The sequence below is a fragment of the Lolium perenne genome, chromosome 4, assembly GCF_019359855.2.
Source record: "Lolium perenne isolate Kyuss_39 chromosome 4, Kyuss_2.0, whole genome shotgun sequence".
Classification (NCBI taxonomy): Eukaryota; Viridiplantae; Streptophyta; class Magnoliopsida; order Poales; family Poaceae; genus Lolium; species Lolium perenne.
The window spans coordinates 67,723,984-67,744,020 of NC_067247.2; the positions used below are offsets into that span (position 1 = coordinate 67,723,984).

Below are 20,037 nucleotides of genomic sequence, written 5' to 3' on the forward strand. Positions count from 1 at the left end.
TGTTTTGACAGATTCTGCTTTTTATTTCGCATTGCCTGTTTTGCTATGTTTGATGGATTTCTTTGTTCCATTAACATTCAGTAGCTTTGTGCAATGTCCAGAAGTGTTAAGAATGATTATGTCACCTCTGAATATGTGAATTTTTGATTATGCACTAACCCTCTAATGAGTTTGTTTTGAGTTTGGTGTGGAGGAAGTTTTCAAGGATCAAGAGAGGAGGATGATACAATATGATCAAGGAGAGTGAAAACTCTAAGCTTGGGGATGCCCCCGTGGTTCATCCCCGCATATTTCAAGAAGACTCAACCATCTAAGCTTGGGGATGCCCAAGGCATCCCCTTCTTCATCGACAACTTATCAGGTCACCTCTAGTGAAACTATATTTTTATTCCGTCACATCTTATGTGCTTTACTTGGAGCATCTTTATGTTCTTGTTTTTGCTTTGTTTGAATAAAATTGGATCCTAGCATTCTTTATGTGGGAGAGAGACACGCTCCGTTGTTGCATATGAACACATATGTTCTTAGCCTTATTCTTAATGTTCATGGCGAAGGTTGAAACTGCTTCATTCATTGTTATATGGTTGGAAACAGAAAATGTTGCATGTGGTAATTGGTATAATGTCTTGAATAATTTGATACTTGGCAATTGTTGTGCTCAAATAGATCATGTTTAAGCTCTTGCATCATGTACCTTGCACCTATTAATGAAGAAATACCGTAGAGCTTGTTGACATTTGGTTTGCATGATTGGTCTCTCTAAAGTCTAGATATTTTCTGGTGAGGGTTTGAACAACAAGGAAGACATTGTAGAGTCTTATAATGCTTGCAATATGTTTTTATGTAAGTTTTGCTGTACCGGTTCATACTTGTGTTTGCTTCAAACAACCTTGCTAGCCTAAGCCTTGTATTGAGAGGGATTACTTCTCGTGCATCCAAAATCCTTGAGCCAAAAACTATGCCATTTGTGTCCACCATACCTACCTACTACATGGTATTTCTCTGCCATTCCAAAGTAAATTGCTTGAGTGCTACCTTTAAAATTCCATTCTTTGTCTTTGCAATATATAGCTCATGGGAAAAATAGCTTAAAAACTATTGTGGTATTGAATATGTACTTATGTATCTTATTTCTTAATAAGTTGCTTGTTGAGCGGTAACCATGTTCCTGGGGACGCCATCAACAATTTCACCTTTGTTGAATATCATGTGAGTTGCTATGCATGTTCGTCTTGTCCGAAATAAGGGAGATTTATCATGATCAAATGGTTAGAGTATGCATATTGTTAGAGAAGAACATTGGGCCGCTAACTAAAGCCATGATCCATGGTGGAAATTTCAGTTTGGACAACAATCCTCAATCTCTTATGAGAATATTATCTGTTGTTGAATGCTTATGCATTAAAGAGGAGTCCATTATCTGTTGTCTATGTTGTCCCGGTATGGATGTCTAAGTTGAGAATAATCAAAAGCGAGAAATCCAATGCGAGCTTTCTCCTTAGACCTTTGTACAGGCGGCATAGAGGTACCCCTTTGTGACACTTGGTTAAAGCATATGTTATGCAATGATAATCCATGTAAATCCAAGCTAATTAGGACAAGGTGCGGGCACTATTGGTATACTATGCATGAGGCTTGCAACTTATAATATGTCTTATGCATAACACATATGAATTATTACTACCGTTGACAAAATTGTTTCTATGTTTTCAAATAAAAGCTCTAGCACAAATATAGCAATCCATGCTTCCCTCTGCGAAGGGCCTTTCTTTTACCTTTATGTTGAGTCAGTTTACCTACTTCTTTCTATCTTAGAAGCAAACACTTGTGTCAACCGTGTGCATTGATTCCTACATACTTGCCTATTTGCATTCATCATATTACTTTGTGTTGACAATTATCCATGAGATAAACATGTTAAAGTTGAAAGTAACCGCTGAAACTTATATCTTCCTTTGTGTTGATTCAAAACTTTCTACTAAGAATCTACTGCTTTATGAGTTAACTCCTATGCAAGTCTTATTGATGCTTGTCTTGAAAGTATTATTCATGAAAAGTCTTTGCTATATGATTCAGTTGTTTAATCATTGTCTTTACCATTGCTTCGAATCATTTCATTCATTACATATGCTTTACAATAGTATTGATCAAGATTATGATAGCATGTCACTTCAGAAATTATCTTTGTTATCGTTTACCTACTCGAGGACGAGTAGGAACTAAGCTTGGGGATGCTTGATACGTCTCAAACGTATCTATAATTTCTTATGTTCCATGCTACTTTTATGATGATACTCACATGTTTTATACACACTTTATGTCATTTTATGCATTTTCCGGCACTAACCTATTGACAAGATGCCGAAGAGCCAGTTGCTGTTTTCTGCTGTTTTTGGTTTCAGAAATCCTACAAAGGAAATATTCTCGGAATTGGACGAAATCAACGCCCGGGGTCTTATTTTTCCACGAAGCTTCCAGAAGACCGAAAGGATTACGAAGTGGGGCGACGAGGCGCCGCCACGCCAGGGCCGCGCGGCCAAGGGTGGGGCCGCGCCGCCCTGTTGTGTGGGGCCCTCGCGCCGCCTCCAACCCTACCCTTCCGCCTACTTAAAGCCTTCGTCACGAAAACCCCAGTACCGAGAGCCACGATACGGAAAACCTTTCAGAGACGCCGCCGCCGCCAATCCCATCTCGGGGGATTCAGGAGATCGCCTCCGGCACCCTGCCGGAGAGGGGAATCATCTCCCGGAGGACTCTTCATCACCATGATCGCCTCCGGATTGATGTGTGAGTAGTTCACCCCTGGACTATGGGTCCATAGCACTAGCTAGATGGTCGTCTTCTCCTTATGAGCTATCATTGTTCGATCTTGTGAGCTGCCTAACATGATCAAGATCATCTATTTGTAATGCTACATGTTGTGTTTGTTGGGATCCGATGAATATGGAATACTATGTTATGTTGATTATCAATCTATCATATATGTGTTGTTTATGATCTTGCATGCTCTCCGTTGCTAGTAGAGGCTCTAGCCAAGTTGATACTTGTAACTCCAAGAGGGAGTATTTATGCTCGATAGTGGGTTCATGCCTCCATTTAATGCAGGACGGTGATGCAGAAAGTTCTAAGGTTGTGGATGTGCTGTTGCCACTAGGGATAAAACATCAATGCTTTGTCTAAGGATATTTGTGTTGATTACATTACGCACCATACTTAATGCAATTGTCTGTTGTTTGCAACTTAATACTGGAAGGGGTGCGGATGCTAACCTGAAGGTGAACTTTTTAGGCATAGATGCATGCTGGATAGCGGTCTATGTACTTTGTCGTAATGCCCAATTAAATCTCACACTACTCATCATGATATGTATGTGCATTGTTATGCCCTCTTTATTTGTCAATTGCCCAACTATAATTTGTTCACTCAACATGCTATTTCTTATTGGAGAGACACCACTAGTGAACTGTGGACCCCGGTCCATTCTTTTACATCGAATACAATCTACTGCAAACATTGTTCTTTACTGTTCTTCGCATATAAACATCATTTTCCACACCATACATTTAATCCTTTGTTACAGCAAGCCGGTGAGATTGACAACCTCACTGTTAAGTTGGGGCAAAGTATTTGGATTGTGTTGTGCAGGTTCCACGTTGGCGCCGGAATCCCTGGTGTTGCGCCGCACTACACTCCGTCACCAACAACCTTCACGTGCTCCTTGACTCCTACTGGTTCGATAAACTTTGGTTTCTTACTGAGGGAAACTTGCTGCTGTACGCATCACACCTTCCACTTGGGGTTCCCAACGGGCGTGTGCTTTACGCGTCAACAGAGGACTTCATCATCGACAACCGTGTGTGCGCCCGAGTATGGAGGTGATGCCCGATTGCAGCATCGAAAGGATCGCGTACGTGGTCTTGAGATCCGCAAGTGAGCGACTGCATCATCCACGAGATCTGATCTGGTTAATACTTTCGGTCTTCGAGGGTAAGACTATAGATCTATCTCGTTGCTTACATATAGTATATTAGATTTTGGTTTTTGTTCGTTCATGCGGTAGATTTTTTCCCATGCTACGAACCCATGGATAACTTCTTAAATAGTATAGATTTTGCTCATTTTTGTGCAAAGTATTTTATTTGATCTCAAATCATTCAATTATTATTCTTGATTTTTTTGTTATTTTGCTCATTAGCATTTTGGTATTTTGAAAATTTATTATCCAAATTTGATGATATAGCATGTGTACTTGGAAAATTTCGTGCTAAAACGGCTTGCTGACTTGAGGAGGGAAATGCTCCATTTGCTTTATAATAAGCGCTATTGCAACAATTTGAGTAGTGAATAGTATGTTATTCGAATGCGAAATTTTCTAACGTCTTTCTTTCCCTGAGACTGGATTTTGTTGAAAAAAGTCGGCATTGCTTTACTGAAGACAAGCACTACAAAAGAGTGATTTACGAGAAATGGAAAAATTCAACACACATTGTGCAATGATATTTTTCCTGATCGACTTCACATGAAGATGAAGAAATCTCCCAAGTTCATCATACTCCATTGTGTCTCTTACAACAACCGATCATGTCTATGCTATATCTTAATTATCTCACTAAGGGCACGCCTTGAGAGACGAGACAAAAATGCCATGGTATTCCCATAGCTAGGATATTAACCAAAAAAAATCGGGAGAAATACCTTCGATCTGTTGAACACCTGAGATCAAAGGCCGCGTTGGAAGAAAACCGAAGAAGCGGAAAGCTTCATGTGAAACATTCAACACTATTTTTTCTTCTAGCATTGTCACTATTGCTAAGAAGAGTAAATGTGCTAGTAGATGTTAAGAAGTTAGACAATGACTTGCCCAATCACCTCGTGACCAAGCCGGTTGCCAAGCACGCTTAGCCTCGGAGTTCTTTGAAGATGAACTTCCAGTAAAAAATTACAACTTGTAGGTACGAGTATCATATGGATCCTTTTGAGCTATGGACCAGGATGTCTAACTACTCTATTAGAGGGGGCTCACACAGTTGACCAGAAAAAACTGCAAAAAATGGTTTAATGTTTTTTTCTCAAGCAATGGGAAAGGCTTAGATAGACTTTGGGAGAGCCCATACAATGTCATTGGGCTAGGAGCTTGGAGCAACAGCCCATTCCCGCCTACATCCTGCTCAGGAACTTCGAGCACCCGCTAAAAGAAAAACTTCGAGTAGCCTCTCTTGCAGATAAGGCAGGCTTCGTTTCTGCCTGCACCGCGTATCCACCTCGAGGCAACCAAAGAAGGAGGTAAGAATCGGCTGGTTTTCGACTCTTCTGTGCAGGGAAGCAATGCCTGCGCCTCCTTCCTCGATGTCCCTACTGAGCAGATGCTGCTCGTCGTCGCCGATGCCGAAGCATCAAACTGTGGACAGCAAGCGGCAGCCTATCCGTAACTTATCGTCACCTCGATCGTTCTCTCCGCCGGCTGTTCTTGCCGCGATATTCCTCCCTAACTCCTTGCGTGCCGCAACAGTGCAGGCAGAGCGCGGCTGCTGCTGACCCGGAGGGCGACCGCGTTGTACCTCCTCGCGGGCGCCGCGGCGACGGCGGGTCGCGCCAGGGCGGCGGAGGAGGTCGAAGGCGCCGGCGGCGAGGGGGTCGTCGGGGCCATCAAGTCGCTGTTCGACCCGAACGAGGAGACCAAGGCAGGGAAGGTGCTCCCCAAGGCGTACCTGAAGGCGGCGAGGGAGGTGGTGCGTACGCTCCGGGAGTCGCTGGAGGAGAAGGACGCCGCCGGCGACTCGGCCAAGTTCCGGCGGGGCGCCGATTCCGCCAAGGTGTCCATCAGGGAGTTCCTGGGCGGCTGGAGAGGCCAGCAGTCCGTCGCCAAAGAGGTACGTAGCCAGTACCGAATCTTGCAGCTCAGCTACAAGTTTGCCAGGAAAATGCAGTTCATTCGTTTCTCAGTAGAGAACTGCAAAAGTCACGTGAAACTGTATGCTCTAAATCTACAAAAAAACAAGCCTAATTTGAATGCAATGCAGGAGTCGTATGTTGCGCTGGAGAAGGCCATCAGATCACTGGCGGAGTTCTACTCCAAGGCAGGACCCTTCGCCTCGCTTCCGGGAGATGTCAAAAACAAGATCCTCGACGACCTCAACGCCGCGGAGGCCTACCTCTAGATCTTCTTGCTTAGCTTAGCTGCATTGTATCTTCACCTCTGGACGGCAACATGAACAAATATTGTATCCCAGCTCTACTCTTTTACCTGCCAAACTTCCTTGGTGCTGTATCGTCGTCACAATCTTGGTATTTTCAAGTTATACCTGTATCAACCAATTTGGCCTCTACCTCTCAAATACTACTATCAGCATTTTAGGGACATTGCATAAGGCGTTCCATTGAGTTACATTGAGTTAGAGCGGCTTGTTATCTAACAGAGCCCCATAAATCCCGCCGGAACTGAATTTTTCCAGCGGATTTACGGGTTCGGGCCGAAAGTGGCGTAGATCAGCGCCCGAATCGGTGGGCCGGCCCGAATCGGAAGTTCGGGGGCCCGAGAAACTAGACCGTCGACCCGTATATATACATGCTGCGGAGGGGAGTTGCGTTCCAAAACCCTACTCCCTCCGCCCCTCCGCCGCGCGCACGGTTGGACTTCCGGCGAGCAATCGCGGAATCACCGTCGCCGCTTCTCCTTTCTTTCCACCACCACCATGACCGCATGGCCGGGGCGAACAGCGGAGGCAGGGGACGCGGGCGGATTGGCGGGAGCAACTCGCCCCCCCCCCCCCCCGTCTTCCAGTCGGAGGCCGAGCGGCGCAAATGGAACCGCAGCGAAGGCGCTCGGAAGCGGAGCGCGCGGCGCTGGACCAACTGGGTCTGACGCCGCCGGGGAAGCTCGCGCGCTATGCAAATAGCGGCGAGGGGTCGTCCTCGGCCGCGTACGGCCGTGCGCTGTGGCGGCCCGCCTCTGACAGCAGCGACGACGACGACGAGGAGGAGGAGGAGGAGGAGGTGTCGGTGCGCACCCTCCAGCTGCAGTCCGGGGACTTCGTCCTCAACGACGACGAGGAGGCGACGGCGGTGCAGCAAGTGTCCGTCATCTCCGCCACCGAGGTGCGCGCGCTTCCGCCGCGAGGAAGCGGAAGCCGTCTGTGCCGTGCGGGAGTACGAGGCCGCGCAGAAGGAGGCCGCCGTCCGCCGCGTGAAGCAGGAGTCTGCCGCGTCGCTTATAGTAGCTCCCCGCCGGCGAAAATTAGTTAGTTTTGGAGGTGTTCGCCGACGACCACCTCAAATGCGATGTACCTATCGATGGTAGCACCAGAACTATGATAAATATGTTTGAATTTCAGTTCTAATGCTTGTTTGCGATGATCAATTTGCCGGCAATTTTTGAAATCGACGGTTTTCGGTTCGGAATACGGGTGTTGTTCTGCGCCACGCTAAAAATCGCTCGCTTTTTGTTTTTCGGGAGACTAAACTCAGTTTTTTCGGTTCGGCAGAATAAGGGCTCTGTTAGAGATGCTCTTAGAGCATCTCCAGCCGCCTCCATCGGATCGAGCGTTTGGGGGACGCGTTTTCTTCGTGCCGCGTTTGGGGGACGTCGCTCCCTAGTCCCGTCCCCCAAACGTCGTCTCCAAATAAATAATAAAAGTGGACGAAAATAAAGGTTTTTGTTCAAATTTGATTATATTTTACAAGTTTGAACAAAAACGGCTAGATTTTATCTAACCCTAGCCTACAAGCCGCCAGGTGGTGCGTTCGACGGTCCCGCCCTGTCGTCGCCTCCCCTCCGCTGCAGATCCTGCTCCGTCTGCTGCCTCTCCCTACTGAGGGCGACGAGAAGACGCTGGTGCTCCATCAGCGCGGTGTCGCCTTCCCTTCCCTGTTGCGCCGCCTGGAGGGAGAGTTCGACGGCGGGTTAATCTACGCGTCTTCGCGGGTACAAGCGTCGTCCTGCAGCTTCTTCTACGACTCGAACAACTCGACAAGCGCTCGTTGCTGATCCGCCGCCTCGTCTGGGTGTGGCCCATCGTTGTCGGACCAATCGAAGTCGTTCTCGTTTTCCTCCTCTGCCGCCTCCGCCTCGTCATCGCTGTCCTCCTCCTCCATTTGCGCCGCCACAACCGCCTCCAACGCATCCGCCCACGCCCCTAGGCCGCCTCCGCTGCTGATGCTCCACCACCTCCCGCCACCGTTGCTCGATCGCCTCCCGCCGTTCACGGTACTGGAGATCATGCTCCATGTGCAGGCGCTGCCCGCTCTGCATGCCACCGTTCGCCCATCTCCTCCGCCCGGCGCCGTCGCGCCTTCCGCCATGGCGGCGTCAAACGCCGTATGGTGTCCGCCACCTCCGCCTCCTCCCACGATTCGTTCTCCGCAGCTTCTGGGTCGATGTCAAACTGCGGTGCCGGAGGTGGTGGTGCAGATGGTGGTGGAGGGAACTAGCCGGTGCTGGGACGGTTCATCATTGCGCAAATGGTGTTTATGCGACGAGGGTTGTGCTTGCGATGGAGAAAGGGGTGCTGGCGGCTATGGTGGCTACCATTGAGCATGGGAGGCATTTTATAGATAGCGGCATCGCCAGAAGAGGCGAAATGATAGCACGGAAAGAGGCTAGAAGCGGCGGGAAGAAAGTGCGGTTGCGTGCGAACGCCGACGACATGTGGAAGCTACGCAACACCGACGAAACGTCTCACCTGCCCCCTCCATCGCCATTAAGGCAAGGTCCCCTCCGTCGCTATTAAGACAAAGCTGCAAAGCTTCTTTCATGAGCTGACGCGTCAGGCCCACGTCTTCTCGCCTCGCATTTCATTTGGGTCCGGCGTGCCCAAACCATGTGTGAACTAGGGACGAACTAGGGACAGGATCGAGCCGCTGAACACCGTATTGCATTGCGCTGGATAGAAAAGACCTTTGGCACACTAGGCTGCGCCAGACGGAAAGGGGGGCACAAGGGTAGGAACAAAATTTTGTCCGTCCCAAATCAAATCACTTTGGGGACGCGGCTAGAGATGCTCTTACACATGAGGGCCTGACCGCTTGCCAACAAGCCCCATTCTTTCACAGCGGCACATAATTGAAACCCTCACAAATTTTCAGTTTGGAAGCTAAATTCAGCTTTACTTGCAGCAACAGTTGTTCTTAGTATCTTACAGACATGAGGTTCTGGTTGCAAAATGGAATGCAAAATGCAACGGTATTAACATAATAACAACTAACATCCAATAAGAGACGAGGCACCACTGGCCTCTGACTTTAACTTCAATGCCAAAAAAAAAGAAACATAGAATAAAACTATCATCCCCGCTCTACATGCTGACTTCTGAGGATATACCACATAAAGTTAGATGGTTGGAGTCAACAATTCCTATTTCTGCACACTGCACAGGCTGGTCAACAAGTCCTGTCCGAATCTGAGCCATCAAATTCTAGCCAAAACAACCGGGGTAGCACTGATCTTCAAAAACACATCCTTTCAGGTTTACTTTCTGGAAGCAAATGCACGGCAGGCTGGGTTAAAACAAAATAATTGGATGGTTTCATCCATGTAAAGCCTACGGCTGTCTCTTCACAGGCCAAAAGGATATGTAGACAAGGATCATCAATCTGCAATTAAGATTTAAAAATCTTCAGACCCATATAAAAATAGAGATCATGGTACTCATGCGTACGTCTATTTCTGAACACTACTGATAGACATTGTCGGAAGATCTAATCTTAGAGAATCTTATCAGTATGATAGGGTAGCTTTTCCTGCAACTAACGTGACTGAAAGAAGTATTAATTGTTCAAGTAACTGTATGTCTTGACCCTTTAAAAACAGTATAAACTGGGGTTATAAAGAAAAACCCTAGGTATTTGCACCCCATCCACTGACATACTAAACCAACATATGCTTATCCGAGGATGTTATCTTTGTCAACCATATTAATAATATGTTAGTAAAAAATTGAGGGGTTTCCTGCAATTGACATGTATGGAGACAGCATTAGCTGTTCAAGAAACATTGTGCACTAGAGTTGCCATCTTTCCAAAGTAAAATTGACCTTACAGTTCAAGTTGTTTTTAGATTTGTTAGATATCACAAAAACATTTTTGCTAATTCCCGGTTTGTCTCATGATTTCAATGTCTGTCTTCTGAAATTCTGATATTTTAATTTAGGATCTATACGCACAAAAAAAAATCACAAAAAAAATTCTTGTGAAACATTACCTTGACAAGTATCAGCACCTTTGCTGCTGTTCAAGGAATCCATGACCTCCGAACCTTGGGCCTCCTCATCTGCAACGGAGCAAAGATAATACTCATTGACCACAAAATGCTTTTCTGGATTTGTCTCCAAAGAAACCAGTATCAACTGTATAAATGGCCTGTCACCACTGGATAAAAGAATAGGGAATAAAACTGAAATATACATAAGAAACATGTTATCAGTGCTGACCTCCTTCAGGACCTGGGTGCTCCTGAGGTGAAGACTTGTTCAGCAGCGGCTTTTGAAGAAGACCTGTACCAGGAAAAACTAACATGTTGATAGACTTGACTTCTTGCTTGTGAGAAACTTCAAGTGGGCTAAATCCGAATTTAGATGTCCAGGTGTCCACAAGTTCGTTAATGGCAGGAATGACCAACATCTCAACTTTGAGAGAACTGAGGATCTGAAATGAAAATAAGAAAAGGCATCAGGAACATACATCACTAGGATGGAATTACACTACCGTGGTAATGAAGCAAAAAAATCAAGCTAATTCATCTGTAACCTATTATAGAGAAGGTGCAAAGTATCCCAGGTATACATTAATATATAGCTGTGCAACAATGGAATTACCCTACCATCAAAATCGTATATATGCTTACACGCTATATCCATTCTTATGTACCAAATTAAGAAAAAATTGTCAAACATAGTAATTCGTAAAAAGCAGTTGCAGCATGCCTCTTGTTACTCAATACAATATTACAACAAGACATGTCTGTTTGCTACCTTGTAACCTCTCAGATACTTTTGAACAGATTTCAGGCTGAGACCAAAATCTTCCATAAGTTTAGAAAGTTGGGGTTTGAGCAGTTAAGTTCTTCAAATTCACAAACTACAGTGAGACACTTAAAAACTACGGGATTAGATATTTCAATCTAAAACTGTTTTATATAAGCACCATAAAGAATGTCTAAAAGGATCTGGGCCCCTGTAAAGATACCTTTTCAATTCCATCTAAAAGACGACGACACATCCCTTGGCGCCGATACATATGCCGTGTACCAATGAATGGCATCTCTGCTAACTTGGTCCCATGTATCCTGTTTCAGCACAAGACATAGTAACAGTAAACTTATATATTAGAATCCAGCAATTCAGCGGAAGAAAAAAAAAAATCCAAAGCAACCAGAGACTTTCAGATGTAGTAACATCTATGACTGCTTCATGCTAGAGTTTAGGTAATTAGGCCAAGAAGTATGTAGAAAGGACTTTCTGAAGTATGCAAGCCAGTTATAACTAATGGTATCTTAATAAAATCTAACTTTCCAGCCACTTGAAGCTAGTTTCTTTACTACAAAATACTGCCTACTTGCGTGAAAACTGCTCAATCTCGGAGTAATGATCTAGTAAAGCGTCACCTAGCAGTAATACTAGATGATTGAACATAACTTGCTTTTGCCAAGTTTGAATTGTTCAGATATCAACAAACTTGCAAGTGGAACAAGAAACAAGACAAACTAGGTTAAGGATGTAAACTCAGCATAAAGTGAGGACATGCATCTCTGATATCTATGAATAGTGTATTAAGTCATCAGAACAGTCACATGACATGGCATACCAACACAAGAAGTAACCCAACCTGACTGATGCTGCAGATACTATTTCATCTCCACGTTCCAAAATAAAGATATAGAATCCACGGAAATCAAGCCGGAGAAAATTTGACCTGCACAGTCAAAAAATGAGCGAGCAATCAAACATCACTCATTGAGACACGTTACCAATTCAACTCGTTGCCACAATGCAACTGTTAGATAAGAAACCAATGTGTTGGGCAAATAAAAAGAACACCCAATTCAATTAGGCATACCAGAAACTCAACACAAAGTAAGCCAGAGGGATCATACACGCATACTAGATTCGAAGTTCCCAAAGCCATATAGCACCCACATAAGCACTAGGAATAGGTCCACCAGTCAGTTACTTTATAAACTGGACTAAGCAATTGCATTGTCGTGTATGGCGTTAATCACATCATATGTTGGTCACTTTTGTTAGTTTGTTATTTGGTGCATGCAGATGTGTGCTTTTAATACTTAGGTCATTTTTTGCTATTTAAAACACATACTGCGCATATTTGGCATTATTCCTATACCTCTATATGCATCAATGTCTATTTTTTATGAGCTATCAAACACAAGGTCACATACCACATAAGTTCCAGGTAGTATATGATCACTGATTAAGCGGGCGTAAATAGCAGTTAAGGGGCGCATTAACTTCAATTTTATTACAAAAACATAATATGAGATCAGCCCAAATATGGCCAAAAATAGAGCTATCACGCCTATGCCAAGTCTAAACCTAAATGGATTGCCAAAAATACTCAATAGCCATGCACTGATGGTGGTATATATACATGCTCTAGTTAGTAATCAAAGTATTAAACAGATAGTCAGTACAAGCTACTTCCATGTGCATGTAAGTTCTGAATGAACTGACCTGTCCATATTAGCTTAAATTGTCCCATAAAAACAAATAGACTATCATATGTAAGCGCTTTTCCAGGCATTAGTTTCATATTGCATGTTGTTTGAGTAGAACATAACGAAACACATAATGTAAGCACAAAAACATCACATAACTAAACCGACAGGCAGCAAAATATCCATGATTATCTTTTTGTTAGGAAAACCAAATATTGGGAGGTGGCCCTCACCCAAACAGACCTGCATCCTAGCCTGCATCTATCAAGAGCTATACAGAGATTAAAAAATGACCCAGTTTTAGAAGATTAGCCAGAGGTAACTACATCAACACTGAAGGTAAATCCAATCCCACCCACCAAAACACACATGAAGAGGAAGGAGAGAAAGATAGAGTGTGCATAGAGTTACAAATTAAAAGCATATCAACAACACGGGAGGTCTACAAAGTATCCTTGAGCTTCCTTAGAGTACTATTGAGTTTGTGGAAAGAGAGATGCTTACCCACAGTTGTACACAGCATTACGTATCAAATTGATACCAGTTCTTTGGTCAATAATAGGAAGAAAACACTCATCCATCAGTGAAAGAGCAACTGCAATCTTGGAATTACATTCAACCCTTTCATCCAAATCAAGAACTGTTTCTGGCACATCTTCATGGATGCACTGAATAATCCTGCACGCGAATTCTGGTTCAAGATCCTTCTTGACCGCAAGAAGACTCTGCAATTCCTCAAATAGCTGCATCGCATAAAAGTTAATTTAGAATACATAAATCAATCGTAAGGAACCCAGGGGTGCGGTGATGATTGGGGAGGGTAAACACATACTGATATAACATAAAATGAGAACAAAGAATAAGATGAGAGCAGTGAGGTTTTAGTTTTCCAATCAACTGTTCGAATGATTAAACAATGAAGAAGCATTTAATAACCAAAGGACATTAACCTAGTTTTCTTATCATCACAAAGTTTGACATTTGGAAAATGCTGAAACAACCTTTAATAGTTGGATAAAAACAAATGATTCTCAAGTCGCTAAACAAAAGTTCAGATACCATATTAACACAGTACATTATGATATGTGGTCATGTAACAATTGTCAAATATCGGTAAAGGGATACAAGAAACAGAAATAAGGAGTATTAAGCATTGGGAAACTTGCTGTTTTCGAGCCAAAGTGCAACATAAATAGTAAGCATTCAACTTATCACATACTCCTCCATTATAGAATATATGGTACAAATATTATTTTGTTTTCTTTTCCCGGTATCCATGGTGCATTCGTTTATATATAGTAATATTACTGAAAATATTATGAAATGTAATATACTATATGAAAGTACCTTTTGACACAAAATAATACCATTTCTACGCAGCATTTCCAAACACTTTTACATATATTTGTATCGGCATTTAAAGTTTGAATACAGTACCCCACACATTCTTAGTCATCACATGAGATAGAATATAGGTAATATCTAATTCAAGGATGCTGGCATTTGAACTTCTGTGTGCTTTTCAGAAAGTGATTTTGGTAAATTTGCATATCATTACATGATATTGGTTGCTTATCAAGTACAGCTAGTTACGCACACAACAGAATACCATAATTCAAAAATGAAAGCAATGGAACAAACTCTGACGAGTAGAGCTTAGTGTAGATCTTTAACGAATGAGATTTTCAAAAATCAAATTGTTACAAGCTAGTGATACTTAACATGGCTGAAAGTATTAAATGGCAATGCTAGAATAGTGCTCATAAAAATTACATCGTAATATGTCCAGAAAGAAAGTCATGAAAAGAGAAGAATTAAAGTTGACAAGTATTACCAGCCTGCAACTTTGCTGGCAAAATTGATTTCCTGCCTGACAGGGGACACCGGATAGGTTCTCAGTCTCAGGAGAGCAAGCTGGGTGATCTGCAAGCATCATCATTGTGGAATACTCAATAACAAGATTGACTATGACAATATAATAGTAACATCAACCAAAATCTGACAAAATAAGTTATCAAAGACTTTGAAGTACCAAAGAACTGCAAGAGGATATACAGAGATCACATACATTTCTCCTTGCATTGGAAACAAGAATGTAATGAATCAACTTCAGCATTGTCTGGAGCATCTTCATTCAAATGTTCCTTACAAAATTTACAGGAACAGTTTGCACAACGCCAATCATCAGAGGGAAGTTCCTGTCAATTGGATATTCGTGCTAGTTAGAAAAGGGCTGCGTAGATACGCTTATCAAGCTGTAGACCATAATAGAAAAAAAATAAGGTTGTATGCTAGCCATTTTAGTATCTCCTAATCCAGGAATTGCAAAATTAGTCAGGCACATAAACAAAAATACTGATAAATCTCCTATACAATTGAAAGAAATGTCACACGGTTAATGCTCGGAGTAAAAATGGCATTAAGCCAACAGCCTGACACAATAACTGCACAAAAAGCGCATTTTTGTTGCAAAACATATGAAAATCATTTACTCTCTGTATAACACATACCTCAAGTTCTAGGCAACTCATGTGGAATGTTGAGGGGCATCCATCACAGCACATCAAATTGCCTCCATCACCACAAATACCACATGTGTCATCATTGGGATCATCATTACCCTCAGTGCTAACATCAAAGAATGCCTGTCTCTCAGAATCAGACTGCTTGTTCCATGCACTAATGAGACAATGCAAAAGGTCATTGTCCAGCCCATCGACAAGAATATTCCTGTATGGTTTGCTCACTTGGCCGCCAGCATGAGCCACAAATTCATGTACTGCAAAAACCTTGCTACAGCAGCTACAGTTAATTCCATCCCTGCTTATGGAACCCTCTAGCAAAACTTTTGAGCGGTTTTCATCCATACATTTCAGGCTAGCGTTAACAGGCAGAACATCCAGATCAATCAACCAAGAGAAAACAGAGCGTTTCCATTCATATGGAGCAAAACCATCGGTGCTGCTTCCACCCTTTGATCCACGAGCAAGTAGAGCACAACCACCTCGCTTTTTTCTTTCCTTTGAGATCTTCCCTTCCTTTGGCTTGCCCTTGGAATTTTTGGACTTCTTTAGCAAACCATGTTTCTTCTTTCTTAACTTCTGAAGCTCAAATTTGGGTCTTCGCTTGTTAACAACCACTCTTTTTAATTTGCCAAGGAGGTCCTCTGGTAATGAATGTGTTTTGCCAGGGCTACCCGGAGATTGTTTTGATAAACTCTGGCTTGTAGCTCCATCCTTTTCCTCAGATTGCTTGCTTTGATATACTGCATAAGCTTTTGTGACTGACCAGTAAGATCCTTTACCAGTAGGAGGTATATACACAGAGTCCATATAATTTCTTCCATTCCTGGGCCTCAGGTCAATCGTCCAACCAGCAGCCAAAAGTATGGTCTTTATCTGGTCACTTATTTTACGTTTTTCCTCGATGAGACTTGCTGTAACCTGCTCACCTGGGTCACCAGATTTTGCACCGGCATCATTTTCTGCCTTTCCATTGCCTTTTGAATAACTTGCTTTGGGAGAACCAGACCTTTGTTTGTGAACAGCTTTTTTCCTTTTTTGGCGGTCTTTCCTCGTGACAAGTTCTTCAGATTCGGTGGAATCCTCTTCCTCTTTTACCGCATGAAGTCCAGGTTCTCGGCGCCCTCTACAATTTCTCTTGTTGGCAATACTGATGTCAGTTCCATCATCATCAGGTTCATTATGTGAAAGTTTGATGGCAGTTTTAATAGAAGGGTTAACAGATCTGCTCGACTCAGCTGCTCGACTGTGATGCTGTCGTTTTTTCAAAATACCTTTCTTGTCTGAACTAGAGTTCTTCCCTGTAAGCATTTCCCCAGAAGACTTCGTTGATTGATCTACCTCAGTGTGAGAAGACATTTCTTTTGTCTTTTTCATCGATGGCGTCTCAACTGGTGACTCTACACCAGTTTTATCAGAACCTGATTCCAGTAGCCTCTTCTTACTGGCAACAATTTTAGCACCAACTGATAATCCTGATTTCTGCACAGCAGTCTTATTTTCAGATCTAGCTCCTTCAGAATCTGTAAGCTCAGTATCATTCTTTTCAGTGATAGCTGAACTACAGACATTCTGATCCACCAGAGAAACTGCATCTTTTGTGGTTGTCTTGGCAATGCTGCCACCTCCCTTGGGCTTCAAACTGATTTTTGGCGCTGTTGCTGATGCCTTGTTTTCTGTGATATTTGCAGGATCATCATTGCCAGTGACACCAGGGTTTCTTCGAGTAGTAACCTTTCCATTTAGTGCATGCTTCTTTGTGCTGGTGCTGCGCTTAGAAAGGTCAGCGTGATCAGCTTTCAAGGATTCAGTATTGCTCACTTTCCTTGTATAGTGATGAAGAACATCTTCCTTTCTCCCCTTTGTGGTTTCCATGCTTGCCCCTTTTGCACTACTTTTGCCTGAGCTGCCAGCAACCTCTTTTTTTCTAACTGTAGATGATCTCGTAACTCTCCTCTCAACCTGAGGCTCCTCTTCACATTTCGTTTGGCTTGCGTTCCTAGGTAACGACTTTCTCCTCATAAATACAATGTCAGGAGTTGAAACCCTCTTGGTTTCATCTACAGGGCTAGCTAACCCCTTCTCAACTCCCTGATCACCACTGTGGAGTACCACTCCCTCAGTACACAGAGCAGCACCATCCTGCTGAGCAGATTCTGGTCCACTGCTAGGGTTGCTTGTGCCTAACCCAGTGCCCAGTTCACCGTCATTTGCTGTGGCCGATGGGTCTATGACCTCCCCCTGGCTGGTACCCTTGTTTTCCTGGGGGTCATCAGCACTCCCCCGCCTTGCTCCAGCTCCAGACACATCATGACTTGCAGTGTCAGTTTTCTCGTCTGCCTTCTCTTTATCGCTTGTCTGGCTGTCTAAGCCATCCCCTTCAGCAACTTCCATCACAGCAACACCAGAACTCTCCACATTGTTCTCCTCAGAACCCTTAGCTGCCACTTGTACAGCATCATCCACTTCCACCTGAACCTCATCCATAGCCTCGTCGCAGCCACCCTTCTCCAGACTTTCACCCCTGCTACCATCCGCAGCAGCAGCTTCACCCTCCGGCTCAGCATCCGCACGCAGCTTCAAGGAGTTGGACCGCAGCACCCTCTTGGCCACGCCGCCGTTGTCAGAGGCCCTCTCGTCCTTCCTTTTCTTCCCCGCGAGAGCGGGGGGCGCCCCGCCGAGATCCTCGCCGCCGCCAGCCGAGGATTTCGCCACCTCCATCAAGGAGGAAGCCTTTTCCGAGTCCTTCATCACGCCGTCCTCCTTTCCTGGCATCGGGTTTCGCTCCAAACCGGTATGGACTGTTTTAGTGCCCTGCGCATAGGACCAGGAAAAAAAATCATCAAAATCACACTCCACGTTATCCACAAAATTGATGAAAACTAGCCACCACCTAGCGGAGTCTGCTTTAATTCCCAGGTACTACAGTAAAGTAAACCTAGCTCCCCATAATTGAGGAATTCAAAGCAATGCGATACGGAGCACATGAAATGGTAGTAAAACCTGCTGTCCGGCAATTAGTGCCCTGGAAGTAGATAGCAAGCAAGGAAAGTAGTAAAACAGCGTCGCGGGCGGAGAGGAAAGCGGGATAAGCCCTAGAAATCCGGGGAAGCTCACCAGAAGCCGGCGAGGAGGGGGAGAGCATGCCCCGGATCAGCGAAATTGCGAGGAGGTAACTCTAGCCCCCCGACGGGAAGCCGAGATCGCCGGTCCCCGCCGCGGCCCCGCCTCTAGAGCAGCAGGAGCGGGAAGCAGCGGTTGCCAGCACGTTCCCCCACGGTCCGGCTGGTCCTGGGCCCGATCCGGCGGCTGGGCGGTCGGGCGCGGCGGGAATCCGCGGCGGCGGGCGGCGAATCTGGCGGCGGTGCAGGGATTCGGGCGGCTCCGGGCGGCAATTGGGATCCTAGGCCGGGGTTGGGAGGGAGCGGAGCGAGGGAGGAAGGGGCAGGCAGGCTTTTGGTTGGGTTTTAATCCTGTTTCTTGGTCGTGTTTTAAATCGGGGTTTGGGTTTCGGTTCGGAGTCTCCCAGAACGGACGGTGGAGCGGGCTGCACTAGTAACCGGCGCGTGGGGTGGGGCCCGGCTGGCAGCGGCCTAGGGCAAGCGGGGTGGGGTGGGGTGGGGTGGGGTGGTTCGCGTGCCGTGGGGGCCAACGGCAGGGAGGGCTGCAACATGTGAGGAGTGAGTCACGCCCGATGACAGATTACAGATATCTATCTCCGAGATATACTCCGTATATGGTAGGTAGAAATATATCTCTGAGATATACTCCGTATATGGTAGGTAGAAATATATCTTGGAGATTTTTTGAGCGTTTGGTTGGTGGTGATAGAACGGTGTAGACTCTGCCTATACCGGAGTATGCCGCGGCGCTCGTGTAGAAACAGTCTCCGTGTGTTTTTTTTTTCAAATATGGTTTTGGTTCAACGGCTAGAACAAGAGAAACCCTATCATCATCAGCCAAAACAGTAAAACATACTACTAGCTAACCTTCTCCTCTTACTATGTTTCATTTAGCCGTGTGTTTTTAGGGCCTCTTTGGATCACAAAAATTGAAAAGATAGGAATACGTAAAACACATGATTAAGATGCCACGTACTATGCGATTTCGAAACTCAGGAACTCTACAAAATGTGTCTTTGTATGGTCCACAACTCCACGTGAAGCTAACACGGGAATTTCACGGAAATTAGCAGTATAGATAGATAGATAGATAGATACATAGATAGAGTGCAAGTGTAATGGACTTTTCAACGAAAATGAGGTTTGAGATTGTGTTGAGATTCATGTGGAATGTAGGGCATAGGAATAGATTACGTGCGAATTAGGTGACCTCAACCGTACGGTCCTCCAAAATTGATCATGTGGATTGGAATCGTCCAAAATTCATATGAAAATCCTATAATCGAAAGAGGCCCTTCAAGGTGGAAAGTATGTGCATCATGGTATGCCTTTTTTGTCGTTGGGTGAATGGTCCAGTAAAAGTCTACCACCTCGTGCCAGACAACCCAGAACCTCATTCAAATCGATTGTGTTGGATATCTGGTTTGTATCAACCTTAGATCCTAGGTTCACGTGGCGGTGTATTGGTGACAAAAGTTTCGAAGACGCCTATAACGCGGAAAACTGGTAATCATGGGATAGAGCCAAGTACCATTCAGTGTTACTTTCGCAAACTCGGAAGGGTGATTGGATTTAAAGATGGAAAGTGGAAGCATTGTCGTATTCTCTTTTTGTCGTTGATGTCATGATGTGAGTAAAGCGTGCTGTTATACGTACTTGCGCTCATTAATTATTGCTAACCTCAAACCCTAGCTTCCGGAGGATGGTGTACTATTTTATGAGAATTTTT

At 44.5% G+C, this 20,037-nt stretch overlaps 2 protein-coding genes across 3 annotated transcripts; one reads left to right on the forward strand and one right to left on the reverse strand.

The window, feature by feature from the left end:
• The first annotated feature begins 5,203 nt into the window (after nt 1-5,203).
• On the forward strand, nt 5,204-6,360 carry LOC127292862 (photosystem II D1 precursor processing protein PSB27-H2, chloroplastic). 2 transcript variants are annotated; one of them, XM_051322372.2, is made up of 3 exons: nt 5,204-5,425; nt 5,510-5,870; nt 6,021-6,360. In XM_051322372.2, exons 1-3 carry the CDS (start codon nt 5,364-5,366, stop codon nt 6,156-6,158), a joined length of 561 nt encoding a protein of 186 aa, XP_051178332.1. In that variant the 5' UTR covers nt 5,204-5,363; the 3' UTR covers nt 6,159-6,360. The 2 variants fall into 2 exon arrangements, with proteins under 2 accessions (XP_051178332.1, XP_051178331.1); XM_051322371.2 differs by having other exon boundaries at nt 5,515-5,870.
• Nucleotides 6,361-9,058: 2,698 nt separating this feature from the next.
• Nucleotides 9,059-18,701, reverse strand: LOC127346857 (uncharacterized). Its single transcript, XM_071818650.1, has 10 exons — nt 18,304-18,701; nt 15,175-18,000; nt 14,733-14,862; nt 14,499-14,587; nt 13,169-13,407; nt 11,818-11,904; nt 11,179-11,278; nt 10,425-10,638; nt 10,196-10,264; nt 9,059-9,588 (listed from the first exon to the last, which is right to left on the reverse strand). Exons 2-10 carry the CDS (start codon nt 17,959-17,961, stop codon nt 9,584-9,586), a joined length of 3,720 nt encoding a protein of 1,239 aa, XP_071674751.1. The 5' UTR covers nt 17,962-18,000; nt 18,304-18,701; the 3' UTR covers nt 9,059-9,583.
• Nucleotides 18,702-20,037: the final 1,336 nt, after the last annotated feature.

What these genes read in the sequence shown, in the direction of transcription:
- LOC127292862 (XM_051322371.2), top strand. Translation starts at nt 5,326, where the DNA reads ATGCCTGCGCCTCCTTCCTCGATGTCCCTACTGAGCAGATGCTGCTCG. An exon ending in CAGCAAGCGGCAGCCTATCC is followed by an intron (nt 5,426 to 5,514) that starts GTAACTTATCGT and finishes GCAACAGTGCAG; the next exon opens with GCAGAGCGCGGCTGCTGCTG. An exon ending in AGCAGTCCGTCGCCAAAGAG is followed by an intron (nt 5,871 to 6,020) that starts GTACGTAGCCAG and finishes AATGCAATGCAG; the next exon opens with GAGTCGTATGTTGCGCTGGA.
- LOC127346857 (XM_071818650.1), bottom strand. Translation starts at nt 17,961, where the DNA reads ATGCCAGGAAAGGAGGACGGCGTGATGAAGGACTCGGAAAAGGCTTCC. An exon ending in TGAGTTGCCTAGAACTTGAG is followed by an intron (nt 14,863 to 15,174) that starts GTATGTGTTATA and finishes TCCAATTGACAG; the next exon opens with GAACTTCCCTCTGATGATTG. An exon ending in TTTCCAATGCAAGGAGAAAT is followed by an intron (nt 14,588 to 14,732) that starts GTATGTGATCTC and finishes TGATGCTTGCAG; the next exon opens with ATCACCCAGCTTGCTCTCCT.